Consider the following 14,455-nt stretch of genomic DNA (forward strand, 5'->3'; position numbering starts at 1 on the left):
TAACAAAGTCACAGAGGTAAGCTTCACTAGACCACACTTGAAAGTATGGCTTCAAACAAGAAACAGAACTTCCAGTTCTCAAATCAACGTGCTAAACAAAGGATAATACCATCCCTTCCAAAACAACAGACCAGATTTTATAAATATTTGCTGGTGAATGTATTGAGTTCCCCGCCCCCACAAGCCCCCTTTAAAACTGTCAGAACACATCCAAAGAAAATTGAATGACAAGKTGACCATGAGKCAGCAGWGTGCCCTGGTGGCCAAGAAGGCCAAGGGGATCCTGGGGTGCATTAAGAAGAGCRTCTCCAGCAGGTCGAGGGAGGTGATCRTCCCCCTATACACAGCCCTGGTGAGGCCACATCTGGAGACTGTGTCCAGTTCTGGGCTCCCCAGTACAAGAGGGTTGTGGAGCTGCTGGAGAGAGTCCAGCGCAGGGCTACGAGGATGATCAGGGGCCTGGAACATCTGCCCTATGAGCAAAGGCTGAGGGAGCTGGGCCTGTTCAGCCTGGAAAAGAGAAGGCTGAGGGGGGACCTGATCAGTGTCTATAAATACCTCAAGGGAGGCAATGAGGAGGAGGGGCCGGCCTCTTTTCAGTGGTGGACAGTGACAGGGCTAGAGGAAAGGGCCACAAGCTGAGGCACCAGAAGTTTCACAGGAACTTAAGGAAACATTTCCTAACAGTGAGAGTGACAGAGCCCTGGAACAGGCTGCCCAGAGAGGTTGTGGAGTCTCCTCCTCTGGAGATTCAAAACCCACTTGGACACAATCCTGTGCCCTGTGCTTTAAGTGACCCTGCATGTGCAAGGAGGTTGGACTAGATGACCGCTAGAGGTCCCTTCCAATCTTAAGGATTCTATGGGAAAAAAAAAAAAAAAAAAAAAAAAATCTCTGAATGAATCAATTCAAGGAATCATTTCAAGCATTATACACAAGTTGTACCCCAAATTCACATTTATTTTCCATCACTATGGGTACTGGTATTTATCAAGTGAGTCATCAGACTTTTTTTTTTTTTTTTTTTTTTTTTATATAAGCAACTTAACTTATCTAAGACAAAAAGCTATTTTGCCCAAACTGCAGTTCCCTGAAAGCGTTTGTTATGTGTTTAGTCAGACTTAACTTTTTTTTTGGGAGGTGATACATATGTTATTTTTATATCCATCTAGCTCAGTAATGTAGCTTAGAAAAGACACTGCTATAAAACAGAATTAATTCTTCAGCCCTGCATCTGCTGTTTGTAAGTATATGTATGAAATATGTTCTCTTTTATATAATGATGACATAAAACACCTAACAAATTTGAAAATAGGAACTCAATACATCTCAATCCTCCAAGTGGAACCAAAATTTATATACTTTAAGTGTTACATGATATGCAATATTCATACTCTGCACTTAAGCTGTCAAGATGACATCCAGGAGATGAGAAATATAGTATAAGACTTGTGGAGACTTCTARTCTTTCATTTTCTATTTTGCGTCTGCGTATAGCCACACAAATTAGATAAATAAGTTTCAAGAGCTATCACCAAGTAATCCATCAAAAAGAAATAACTAAAATTTTTACTTTAATAAAAAATGTCAAAAAGTTACATACCTTCATATGTCTTTGGAGGTAATAAAGCCAATATATCATAAAGTCTTAAACGGACCATAGCTGCACTAGCTTTAAGATGAGCTCCATGGGCTTTAATTACTGATGGAATGCTAGAGAATTAAAACAAGAGCATAATAATAGGTCATAAATACTGCAGTCACTGAAAAGAACATTTCCATTTTTCTCCCCCACAAAGTATCTCTCCTCATCCAGCTAAGAAAGCAGTGCTCACAGAACTATTCTGAACATTACTTGAACTACAAATACATTTTCAGAAGTAATGATTCTAAAAAAACATTTTAAGTGTAGTAATTTAAAATTGTATCTTTAATTTATACCCCATTCYTCCCAAAAAAGACTCCAGCCCAACTATTTTGCCAAGTATTTAACATCTTTTCACTATTATGTTTCATAAAAGGACACACCTAGTGGTGGAGTATTTTGGTTTTCTTTTTTCTTTCACGAGGATAAGCAAGCCTCAGAAATCCAACCCATGGCTAGCAAAAACCTTCATGGCAGGCTGTTTGGTACAAGCTATGTTATGATATACTTTAACAAAGCTATAGATCAGAATATTACGCTGATTATTAAAAGAAAAAAAGTCTTTTTTCCTACATGCAGAGGCAGCATTAGCCTAGTCCTAGACCAAAAGATGARAGGCTGAATTAATACAAATTTAGTTCCAATACTTTAGCTCAGGGAAAAGATACAGAAGTGCACAAGGTGCATAAAGAGCAACAAATACAATAGTAACTTCTCTTGCTTCTGACAGTTTATATCATAGCAGTAGTAAGAATTTTTTTCAAAATGTCATTTTTAGTCTCAAGCTGTCCTTCCAAATAATATATTAAAATAAAAATTAATTTTAACTGTCTACTTACTGAGACATCATTGTCATGGCACATTCTATAGGTGTCATCAATTTCCTGATAACATCCTCAGTCAGGAGCTCAGGGCAATGGGCAACAAAACTTCTCATAGCTAATAAAAAAGCATTTGAAATGAAATTTTTYTGAGACAAAGTCTATAAGCAGAAAGATTCTAAGAGTGTCATAAAACAGTAAGTAAAAATGTTTATTGGAAGTCTGCATGACCTGCTTGCAAGATTATGTATCAAAACTAGGTCACATTTGGTGAAAACAGTTACCTTGCTCATTTCAAAACAATGAAGAGAAGTTACAAGAGTCCTCTGTATAATATATGGGATCATGTTTTGTACTGATTTTGTCAGAAACCGGARTTGTTGAATTTTGGTTTGAAGTTCTTACCACACAGAGCTCCAGCACGGCCTTCCAGTGTCACTTGCCAGGTGAAAGAATCTCCTCTTGCCTTCTCTGCTTCTAGTTCCTTCAGAGAACGTGGAAATACATTTCTCCACAGCAGTAACATCTTGGGGAGATGGTACCGAACAACAGATGGACCTAGCCAAAAAAATGAAATGACATTATAATACACATTAAGTACATTAAAAAAATATATATATAAAAGCAACAATTCCACATTTGGGAAAAAAAATAGTAAAATACTGACTGCTTGCAGAGACTATTTGCGACAGTAGACGATCAGAAATGTTGAGAAAGCATTACAGTTTTATATTTAGACATCTATTTGGTTATTAAAAACATTAAAAACAAACCTAAAGTCATAAGTGCTCCAAGTAAAAGCCACCCAGCTTGAGTTCGCTGCAAGGAGAGCCTGCTATTTTGTGCAGCAGTTCGTAACAGATCCTCAGCAATACTGACAACCATCTGCAGCAATGACAAAAATAATGGATTTCAAAAGCATAAATTTAGATGACATTGCCAGAAATTCATCCTAACATTATAATTAAAGACTTTCTCAAATCATTTAAATGGATATTCTCTAAACAGTAGTTTATATTTCATTCAAATAAACTACTCTGTGTTTGCACAGAGTAATTTTCTCCAGCAATTCTATAATATGCTAAACAACAATTAAACCTAGAGAGAGAGACAGGGGAAAAAAAAAAAGCTGATAAATATTGCATCGAAATACTGCATATAAAGGCTCTGGCCACTGTTCTTGACAAGCACAGYTTTTCAATGCTTTAATTTGTTACCATATCACATATTCTACAAAGCAAACACTTCTAGATAAAAAGACACCTCTTGGGACACTCGCCTGGAAAACGTGCATTATCTCACCTTTCCTTTGGCATGAGGAATACCTAAGGGACACTGATGCACACCACCTAGCAAAGCTGCCATTGCAAAACTGTAGCCACTGACAGCTTCGGGGGAMGTCTTCAGATTGTTGAGTCTTTCTGCACATCTGTCCAAAAACGGAGTCAGCTGGAAAGGCAGGGCCACAGCTACGCAGCGCAGGCACCACGCGGCGGCCAGCCGAGCAGCCATGCTGGGGTGGAGGAGAACTGAAGTTACTGTCTCCAGGAGACCTAAAGGAAAGGGAGTTGATAGCCATACAATTACAATGCACTTTTTAATAAGTGCAGACAAGTTAAATGCATCTAAATTAGACAGACACCATAAAGTTAACAAATGCCAGAATTAAAGCTCTTGAATCTTGTGACYTTGCATTGTGGCTCTGACAGCTCTGGTTTTGCTGGTACTACCTCATGGGGATTAGTGTGATGTGGGTAACTCTGTCCAGTCTGTCTTTCCAGTAAAAGGCAGATTTCTACCACTTCAACTAGCAGAGCTACTGAAAAGAGACAGTAGCCCTATGCATAGTTTTACCAATGTAAAAATATGAAAACTGCAGCTCTACAATGCAAGTGTGGATCAAGATGAGTTTTTTAGAGGAAAACAAAAAATGTTAAAATATATCAACTGTATGCAAAGGAGAAGCTTTTCAAAATGGGCCTATCCAGAGGATTGCCTCCTGACAAAATGCTCCAACTCCCCACATAAACATGATATTTGAAAATGATACAGCTTTCCAGAAGCAAATATTTTAGTATTTTAGAACTTATATAGAAAAAGACTGAACTTTCTATAATACTATTGTCTGAAAGTCATCAGTACTGGAAACAAAACTTCATCAAAGAACTTCAGGCAAACCTTCCTTCAGGAAAAACTGTTGCTTAAAACCTTGCTAAACTTAGAAGTGAGGGTATTACAAAACAATGAGTTGAGTAAACAGCAAGACAAACTATGGGGAACGCCAGGTTCGTCATTATGTTTCTCACACAACAATTTWTTATTGGTATTGGTAATAAACAAGACTGTAATCAGGCTTCATACTGGTTTATAAACAACTGCTTTGCATACCTATGGAGGGCTCCTGGATGAGAGGAGAGGCAGTGGCATTCAGGCTCTGCACCAGGCTGCCCAGTTCCTGAAGGGCACAGACCATTACGTGCTGGCTTGCAGCTACATCAGCAGCTCCCGATTTATTCTCGCTGTTGGCATCATTCACTACAGCTTCTATAGAAACAAAACAAAGAAACTCCTTAATTACCACACGAATCACAGGAAAAAAAAAACCACATACAGATAACAGAAAGGGATAGTTTTGACATCAGCTCTACATATTAAAATAAACCCACAGCTTTTCTCAGGGTAAGATCTCACAGGGTTTTTCTTCAGAATATGTCTACAACATCCTTACAGCTACTAGCCAAACACACAACATACAAAGAGCATGAATAAGAGATGCTCAGGAGTGACAGTGGATGGGAGTGCATGAAGAGCTWTGATTAATAGTATAATACAGGAAAGTATATCCAYATATGGATCATATCTAYATATRGATATACAGACTATATATGTATACRCACTCTTACGATGAAGTAATTAAGAAGATAATCTTGGCTTATCTTGGTTCTGCATACGAATGCACATTTAAGTATCCAAAATAAAACTGTAAAAGCCTCGGTTGTTGATAGACAAACATGGCCTTATACTTTGCTTTCACCTTGAAGTTTTCTAACTAATTTCACTGATTCCACTCTACGTTCCTTCTCCTACACTATGTCCCAGAAGCAGTGTAGGGAAAAAGCAGTAACTGTCACTTTAAACAATAAAAGGCTTAATAACTGATCCAGTACAAATTTAGCAAGTGGTTCTATTTTTGTGAAAAATCAAATKAATCAGAAATTCTTGAGGTAAGAAAAGAAAAAAAATCATAAATATCCCTTCTCTATTGAGAGGAAAAAAAAAAGAAAAAAGTTGTAAGAAGAAACTTGAAGTTTTTCAAAAAGTGTAATTAAAAGTATAAAAAGGTGGAAGAAATAAGCATATATTTATGCAAATACAGTTTGCTTCCTTAAGCTCTAGCTCAAGTTAACTCACCCTCTTGGTGATTACACGTCAAAGGTTCTGTAAAGGGATTACTTTTATCCTCTGTATTGCAGCCTTCAGATTACATCTTTATTACTTGTAAAATCCAGTTAGACAGTAACATGGATATTAGTAGGGGATACATAAGGACATTTATCTGGTCTATAAGAACTTCAACGCTGGTCATAAGTTACTCTGATTTTCAATAAAGCCTCTCCAAAAACAAACCACAGAAGTCTCTTTTCCCCCTTGTCTCCTAAGCCAATACAACGGAAAAAGTTCTCAGAGGATAACAAGCCACTTTTATATAATCACTTTTCAAATAGAACTCGCCTTTTGGATATCATTCAGCTGTGTTCTGCTTGAAATATAATCTTTTACCATAAAATACTTCTCATGGCGGATGAAAGCRGAGACATGACTGACACTACGGAATGACAGCAATTTTAAACAACCCTCAGCTGAAGAAAAATGGTCCTCACCCACAGCCTTCATTTGTTTCCCGATGGCTTGACAGATATCTTTGGCAGCTGCAATCTGGGCTTTCTCCCCCAGCAAGCTGCCCACCGTGGCTCGCAGGATGAAGGACACGCACCGCCGGGAGTACACGGCCTCCACGTGCGTCTGTGTCGCTCGCGGATGCGAGACCAAGTCGAGCACGTGGGACAAGAACGTGGCAAAGTTGCGCTCCAACCACTGACCTCCCAGCGTGGTAACAAACACAACATAGGCCTRCAAATACACAGATTATGTATTAAAACAAAGGACAACATTCGGCTACCAAAAACCAAATAATTATGAAGGTTAAAACTATCTACCTACAGCAGGTTAACAACGATATCCAAGTTAGCTATAAGCAACCTTAAAGAAGCTAAGCAGGATGAAGTCTTCAATACCTTAAGGTATCAAACATTTTTTGGCATTCATCCCACCTAAAATACCCTGGTCAAATAAGCTTTCTGTAGCATACATTTTAATCTATTAGTACTGCAAATTATCAATAAAAGAAAATATCTTACGCAAACGACATTACACATCTACCTCATGTAAAAGGTGAGTCAAAGTTTCCRTAAGTTAATTCATAAAAGGAGGATCAAGACAACCACAAGTGTACATTTACCTTCCAAAAGGGCCACAGTCAGTACACAAATATTGCTTTATTTTAAGAAGTAGTATAAACAAAAAAATCCTCCAGATCCCCACAAACCTGGGTAACTCCAACTCGCACTTCCCTATTCACAGACCCTCCGACTTTCAACATCTCTCCCCCGCTCTTCAGGAAGCCGGACCCGCCTCGCAGGAAGCCGGGGGCCATGAGCTCCAGGACCTCCTCCAGCGTCGCCCTCCTCACGTTCTGCCGCATCACTTTTGCAAAGATAAAGAAAATCAGTCGTTTCATCCCAAAGCTCCCCAAATGGTGCATGCAATAATCTTGAAAGCAGAACTATTTATAGTCATCTTGCAATCTTGAATCCAGGCATTATCTCAACTAAGAGCTCTTTTTTAAACCTCTCTTTTGCTTTAAAAATAAGCGACCTTTCCCTAGTTATTTTTGATGGTCAGAGTTCACTCTCTTCTTCTTTGCATATCTGCAGTAGGGAGCCTGCAAACTTCACTCGTTTGAGCTAAAGCTTGTAATAAAATCAAATAATTCAATTACAAATGCCCATGACCTGGAACAACAGTATATGTTGCATATAGTTGCAACACCAATGGAACATGGCACTGAAGGTGCAGTTTCTCTATTTGAAAAAGGAATTCATAAGGAACCTACCTGTTGCTTGCTTTGGTATCAGGGCTGTAGCCATGACTGTCCCCAAAAGCTTTGACACTGCAACCCGCACGCCATAGTTGGAGTTTTCCAGGGCCTTAAAGCAGAGAGTTGCAACATTCTCCAGCTCAGCCGTCCACATAAACACAGCTTCATTTTGTAATTCCAGAAGACACTGTAGAAACCAAAAAGCTGCTGAGCACCACTGGAGGCCATGCTTATCTTTTGTGTTCATTATCTTTTGTAATGGGTATAATTAACGGATAATTCAACAAATAGTTAGTTAGTAAGTTTCCTTACAGTTTAACATTTCCCTCTCCCGCCCTCATTTAACCCAGATAACATAGCAGTAGTAAACATTTAGAAGAATCACAGGGCTAGGTTAATAAATAAATTAATAAATTCATAGCATACCCAAAGAAAAAAAATGGTAGGCAAAACCTGTCCCACTAAGGCTCATAGTTAATATGTTCTAACTCATATTTGTCTAGGAAGGAGGGAAAAACAACACTGCTGTGATTTGGTTTACACAGAGTAATTGAACAAATGTCTGAGCTTTCAGTACAAATTAGTTACCTTGCACAAATAATTATCAGATTTCACATAACAAACAAGTGAAAGCCTGAACGCAAGCACTTGACAGCCACAGCACAAAGATTTCTAGAGCTGATCAGAAACACTCACCTTGGCTACTGCGCATCGTACAGCCATGGATCTGTCTGTGAGGAGGGATCGAGCATTCTTGTACGTATCACGGTGACAAGAAGCTGCTGCTCCTCCAAGGCCACTTAAGACTTTCTGTAAACTCATCAGGATTTCACTGCGGCCCTGAGACTGCATGCGGGAAGAAGTAGTAAATAAACAAGCGAACACACAGRCAAAAAGACACAGCACTTCTATTGAGTTTTAGGCACACATTTCTGCCTTTCTGTGCCTTTATGCATGCATATTTTTGTGACCAGAGATACCATATTTCATCAAAGTCATATATAACAAACATGTGACTGTTTTTAGATAGTGCTAAGCACTACATATAACCCTACTAAAGCAGCCTATAACTGCAGATGAGGGTAGGCAATTCAGCAGATTGACCCTATGCAAGATGCTTCCTCTCTACTCCACCTATTATCTGCTGCRGTCTCAGGAAAGGTGTCAAAACAAAAACCAAACCAAACAAAAAAAGAACAGTTGATATGAAAGAATATGAAGCTTCAACAGTCAAAGGCTTCCAACTACATTTGCACACAGGCAAGTACTTAGAGCCCCAAGGCACTGAAATTACACAGAGCACAACAGAAGGAAAAGAACTCTCAATGCAAAACACAGATTTGTTCTGCATACACAACACTCCTAAGAAAAATATGAAGGATTACATGGTCTCCTTAGCTGTCACCAGAGAAGTGTCTGCTTTTATCTCCAAAAATGCAATTACTGTAATGTTAATTATTGCATGATTACTGTAATATTATTGTATATGTATTTATATTTTCAGTAAGAAACAGGAATCAAGATSAGTACAATCAGTACTCCTTCCAACTTGTCACAAGTTTCAAAAAATGGAGCTGAGCCTTTTAARTTCAATTACAGCACTCTGAACCACAAACAGTTTTCCTGAGCACACAGCTTTACTACTGAGGCTATTCAGTACACAACTGCCATCTACCACTACAGCAGATTTAAACGAGTTCCTCTTTGGCTCAACAAAATGACTCCTACAAAACACTTCAGTTTTAGAATCTGCATTCCTTTAAGTTCTCCAGATGAAGAAGTATTTCCAAGAATGGAAGCCACAGTTTGGCAAGTCATACTGAAGCACAAAATCTAACAACAAGGTAAATCAGACTCACTGACAGGGCATGATTGCACTCTCAATGTTGTGATACTCTCTGTACAGGAAAGAACAGCTTTGCTGGCAAGCACAGCAAAATCTTTATTACACAAATAAAGTATAACTTTTTTGCTATTTAAACAACTGAAAAAAAAACCCAAGGAACACGAGAGGAAACCCTACCAGAGTAGTTAGAATGGTACAAGCCATCACTCACAGTTTAAATTACTGATGGCAAAATGAAGCAACTGCTGTAATACTCATATGAAAATTCCACTAAACGCTGTAGAGTTAAAATAAATGCACATACTTAACTCAATAGCAGCTACACAAGTGGTCTGTTTTCCTACACAGCAAAAAATCACAATATTTTGGCAAATACCTTTGGAGAAAGAGATGAAATCAAGACTATACATAAAATAAGCTGAAACTTACCTCTGCACTTTTCAGAGACTTTAAAAGATTATTAACTGTTTCTGGAAAAGAACTGCCCAGCATTCTGCCCATCTTTTCATAAAACGCTCCAACACATGCCACTGCAGCCCTATGAAAAACAAAATGATACTCATCAGTGTACTCATTTTCTATATATGATGAGAAATAATTACAGATATAATTATCCTACTTAAATGATTATTTAATTTTATCCTAGCTGAATCATTATTTGGCATTGGCAACTGACAGCACTATCAGTTAAAAAGCTATTTGTTATAAACTCAAAACCTACTGCTTAGCTGATATTTCTCCTACATAATTCTGGAATTAAAAAGAACACCTTCCCTATTCCCCAAAAAAAGACAAAAAAAAAAAAAGCAAGCAAGCAACAACAAAACACACACAACTGCAATTTGAAGTCAGCACAAAAGACTTCAGGACTTCCACTTAAGTCAGCAGAGTGACTGATTTCTGAGATTGCTATAGCATGAAACCCTTCTTGCTTACACAAGTTTCTCACAGGGTCAGGACAGCTTCAAATCTGGGCACTTGCTGCCCAAAGGGTGATTTTACTGACAGATTTTACTGTCAACCCTTATTGCTATGACAGTGATTAAAAATAAACTCAGGTTAGGGTTCACTACATACTGTGCATACATGATGCAGTAAGTGACAGACAGCACTGAATAAAGTTTCAGCAGACTTTTCTGTGGCATTAAATTACTAATTAAACTGCTCCCATACCTAAAGACAAGCCGAATCACATACATCTACATCCAAATACAGAGACTATTTTTAAGAGACTTCTGCAGTGCATCACGGCAAAGGAACATAAGTGGGGGAACCATTTACTTAGAACTCTCTCTTGGCATAGATAATGTTCCAGTTCTGAAAATCTGCAGATTCCATCTTGTCKTAAGTTGGAAACTTAAACCACATTAGTAAAAATACAACTAGAGGAATTTTTTCACTGCATTACCTCATCAACTGTCAATTATCTTCTCCATATTACAAACACATAAAAAGCCACAAGACTACTTGTGTTGAGGAAACTGTCTCAACTTCAGATAGTCACCTATTGCCCTTGAATCCTGACCCCGTCTGGCCCCAATCCTGTTCTTTTTATTTCCGTTACATTAAGCATATGTGAAGTCTAAGCATGCAACTATAAATAAGCCACATAATGTGACATACACAAGATTTTTTTGTACTCTGCAGTACCACTTTGCACTTTTTGCAAAAAAAAATAAAAACCATTCTTAATAGTATAAAGCTTACAGCTTGGTGGGCAGGTAGGCAGCAGTATCATCTTTGCTCTTGATGATGTCATTGCACTTGTCGAGTGTCTGGAAAACAGTGAAGGTGTCTGCAATGCTGTAGAGAGCGGCGAGGTTCTTGGCGAGCAGGTTCCGYGTAGGCGGCCCAGGGGAACTGCTGATGAGCCCCGTGAGCTGCTCTACAAGTTTCTTTTGTTTTTCCTTGACATCTGTCTGTTAGAGGGAGAAAAATTAATAGGAGAGGTTGTCTAATCCTGCGTCTTGTCTCCAAAAACAGCCAGCAGCAGATGTCTATAATGGAGGTAAAACTGACACCCCCTCCACCTATATGTAATTGAGCAAACTGCTTGCCTCTGAGATTTGAGATACACTCAACATTAGTGGAGACAGATGCTAGATGCTCAGGATCAGCTTTTACTGTATTTTTGATTTTTTAAAAATTGTTATTAAAAAGTATCTTTTAATCCCCTTCACCATTTTATGAAGCTCTGTGCTGGAWGAGGTTTTGCCTCCCAAACATTGACATATGACACCAAAAAACTCAGACCAAACTAAGTGTCATATTGAGACCAAACTCAATATGACAAGAGAGTCATACTGAGTGCCTATAATTAGGCACTAAAAGCTACAAATAAATACAGTAGCTCTGCAGGCTGAGACTGGAATCATACCGTTATCATTTGCACATTACTCATTATCTATCATGAGATGCTTTAGGAAAAAAAAAAAAAAAAAGAAAGAAAGAAAGAAAGAAAGAAATTACCTTGTTAGCTGCTACAAGCACTTTGTCCAAAAATCTTAACCACTCAAAGATAAAGACTGGTCGCTTTGCTTCTGTGATTTGAGCTAAAGCTTCCTCATTCAGTAACAAACTATGAGCCAGCTCCATTATTGCTTAAATTCTGATTTTATGGTAGATTTCTGTGTTGACTCTAAAACAAATATCAAAATATTAGTATAAAGTATAGTGCAACGGTACAAAGCTTTCATCATTTGCTTTCAAAGTTATGGATTACAGTATCACAGCTGACATCTGTTAAACCTTACTAAATATTTTCGGATAAGAAACTACTTGGATACTTGAGTACAATCATTAATATTTCAGAAATTAGTCATAAGCAGTAAAAGAAGAATCTACTGGTAATTTCAAGATGTTAATTCTTTGCCAGCAAAAATATACTGAAACCCCCATTAAAAAAATAATAACATGAAAAAGATAAAAGGGGAAAATGAAGTGACTCCTTTACATAAAACAGGAGTGGACTATCACTAAGCATAACCCTCCTCCTGTCCCTGATGCCTGGGCACAAACTCSGCTGCCTTTGCAGCATCTTCAACAGAGTGAGAAAGAGATGAACCCACCACAGGGGCTGGTGGAGGACCGGTGCTTTTCTTGCCTTGGGAAAGGCCTAGATGCTGCCTGCTCTGAGGCAGGTGTGCGCAGCGCGGCGCCGCGCGTGGGCTGTGCAGCACCAGGCTTCGCCTTCCACTGCCCACAGCGCCCCGACACAGCACAGCCGCAGGCACCGTCACATGCAAGTGAAGTGTAATGCCACCCTACAGAAGGCAGAAYGCCCACCGGCTAAAAACAGGGCTCCTCTGGGCTGCTCTGAACGTACCACGAAGAATCACAAGGTAACCCCACAATGTATCTTCCAGCCAAGCCCCACAGCAGACCTAGCTGTGCCCTAACACGGCTTTGCATTGGAAGCGTCAGGATGACCCAAATTATTTAATTGTGCAAGAGAGAGCAAGAGGAGGAGAAGAAAATGGTGTTATTAGACTTTCCCATCCAACATGAATGTGAGAGAGGCAGAAACATTCACAGCATTTGGAATCAGAAACCCAGAGCTTCCCAAATCCTGACAGCCTTGTTTTAAGGGGGCAAACAAGCCCCTGCAAGGCCCTGGAAGGGAGTAGCAGCCCGGGCAGCGGCAGCCTCGCCARGAGCCAAGTGCTGCAGCTCGAGCTGCTAAGCACTGGCTCCCACGGCATGTCTGGGGTGAAGCACTACCAGAGGCGGGCTCTTGGGGCCAGCACTCTGCACACAACCTTGCTGGGCTGTGCTTAAACCAGGGCAGCACAGACAGGTGACGCTTTGGAAATATAAGCCCAATTAAAGTTGCCCATCTTCTGCAGAAAATAACAAACAAAACCAGATTCAGTGATGCTGTAACTAGGATCTAGGGCAAATCAGAAAAAGCAAGGCAAGCGAAGTGCATTAGCTTTGTACAGGTGCCTTGAATTCTCTGCTTGCATTCTCAAGTCAGTTACCGTGCTCACAGCTGCTTCCTCATTTTGTGGACAAACACAACAACTCCTTAAAGTCAAAGGAAGAGCTTCAAACTGAATGCTCCATTCAAAAAAAAAAAAAAAAAAAACAAACATGAAGGGTGACCTACTCAAACTGTATCAGTGCTTCTAAATTCATCTTAGTGGTCAGCTGCTGACAGACCTACCATACCATATCTCTAATACTGATCTTGTTCCCTGCTCTTCAATAATGTGAATTATAGCATCTCTCATGACATAAACCTCCAAAGACAGATTGGTATGGTAGATAACGCACACGTAGGCGCACTCAGCCCTGACCCCAGACCTCCAAAGCCTTGTTGGTTGGGGCCCTTCTCTTAAATGTTTGCACAATATTTTGAGGGATATGGGAAGTATCAGCTACCACTAAGGTAACAACTGTCCGAGAGCACTTTTAAACGAAAGCACAGAGAAATGCAGTGAATTAGGGCATGCACTATGATCCTTCAGGGAGCTTGCTTGTCAGGCCTAAGCACTCCATATGCTTTCCATACGTTCCCATACCACTTCCCCCTCTGAATACAGGAAATGTAAGCTCTCATGCATCAAAACTCCACATACATTCAGTTGTGAACTGGCGCATAAAGGATAACTATACAGATGTCCAGATGACGGAAGAATCGGAGTCTGATGAACAGCTTTGCACGCTGCCAACCCAGAGGTCACCTACAGGGGCCAAAGGCTTGTTCCAAAACACAAACAAACGTGCCCAYCAGGTCCCCCCATGGCTGCTAGAGCCCTTGTTGTGCCCTGGACACGCACTAGACTTCCCTATATGTAATGCACGATATTTCCCCACAGGCTGCAAACGAGAGCTCCCCTAAGCCAACTGGCAACAGGGAGACCACTTCGGAACAATGCTGTAATTGCAGCGCTGGGAAGCAAGGTTATAACGGCCAGCAGGCAGGCCCCCCGCCCCAGCGCCGCTCTCCGGGTGTTCCCTCTGCGCCAGCCGCGCCTCCCGGG

General features: G+C 39.9%; 1 protein-coding gene across 1 annotated transcript in view; it reads right to left on the reverse strand.

The window, feature by feature from the left end:
• The window catches only part of HEATR5B (HEAT repeat containing 5B), a 47,972-nt gene extending 33,869 nt beyond the window's left edge, over window positions 1-14,103 (reverse strand). The window contains exons 1-14 of the mRNA XM_026051162.1: window positions 14,051-14,103; window positions 11,940-12,108; window positions 11,178-11,389; window positions 9,900-10,008; window positions 8,321-8,470; window positions 7,640-7,811; window positions 7,073-7,230; window positions 6,348-6,597; window positions 4,855-5,010; window positions 3,769-4,019; window positions 3,240-3,351; window positions 2,872-3,024; window positions 2,485-2,584; window positions 1,604-1,713 (exon numbers count right to left, since the gene is read on the reverse strand). Coding sequence (XP_025906947.1) covers window positions 1,604-1,713; window positions 2,485-2,584; window positions 2,872-3,024; window positions 3,240-3,351; window positions 3,769-4,019; window positions 4,855-5,010; window positions 6,348-6,597; window positions 7,073-7,230; window positions 7,640-7,811; window positions 8,321-8,470; window positions 9,900-10,008; window positions 11,178-11,389; window positions 11,940-12,065 — 2,059 coding nt within the window. The 5' untranslated portion in view covers window positions 12,066-12,108; window positions 14,051-14,103. The remainder of the gene's footprint in view (window positions 1-1,603; window positions 1,714-2,484; window positions 2,585-2,871; window positions 3,025-3,239; window positions 3,352-3,768; window positions 4,020-4,854; window positions 5,011-6,347; window positions 6,598-7,072; window positions 7,231-7,639; window positions 7,812-8,320; window positions 8,471-9,899; window positions 10,009-11,177; window positions 11,390-11,939; window positions 12,109-14,050) is intronic.
• Window positions 14,104-14,455: the final 352 nt, after the last annotated feature.

This window comes from Nothoprocta perdicaria, unplaced genomic scaffold (genome assembly GCF_003342845.1).
Source record: "Nothoprocta perdicaria isolate Ctin4 unplaced genomic scaffold, notPer1 scaffold_73, whole genome shotgun sequence".
Classification (NCBI taxonomy): Eukaryota; Metazoa; Chordata; class Aves; order Tinamiformes; family Tinamidae; genus Nothoprocta; species Nothoprocta perdicaria.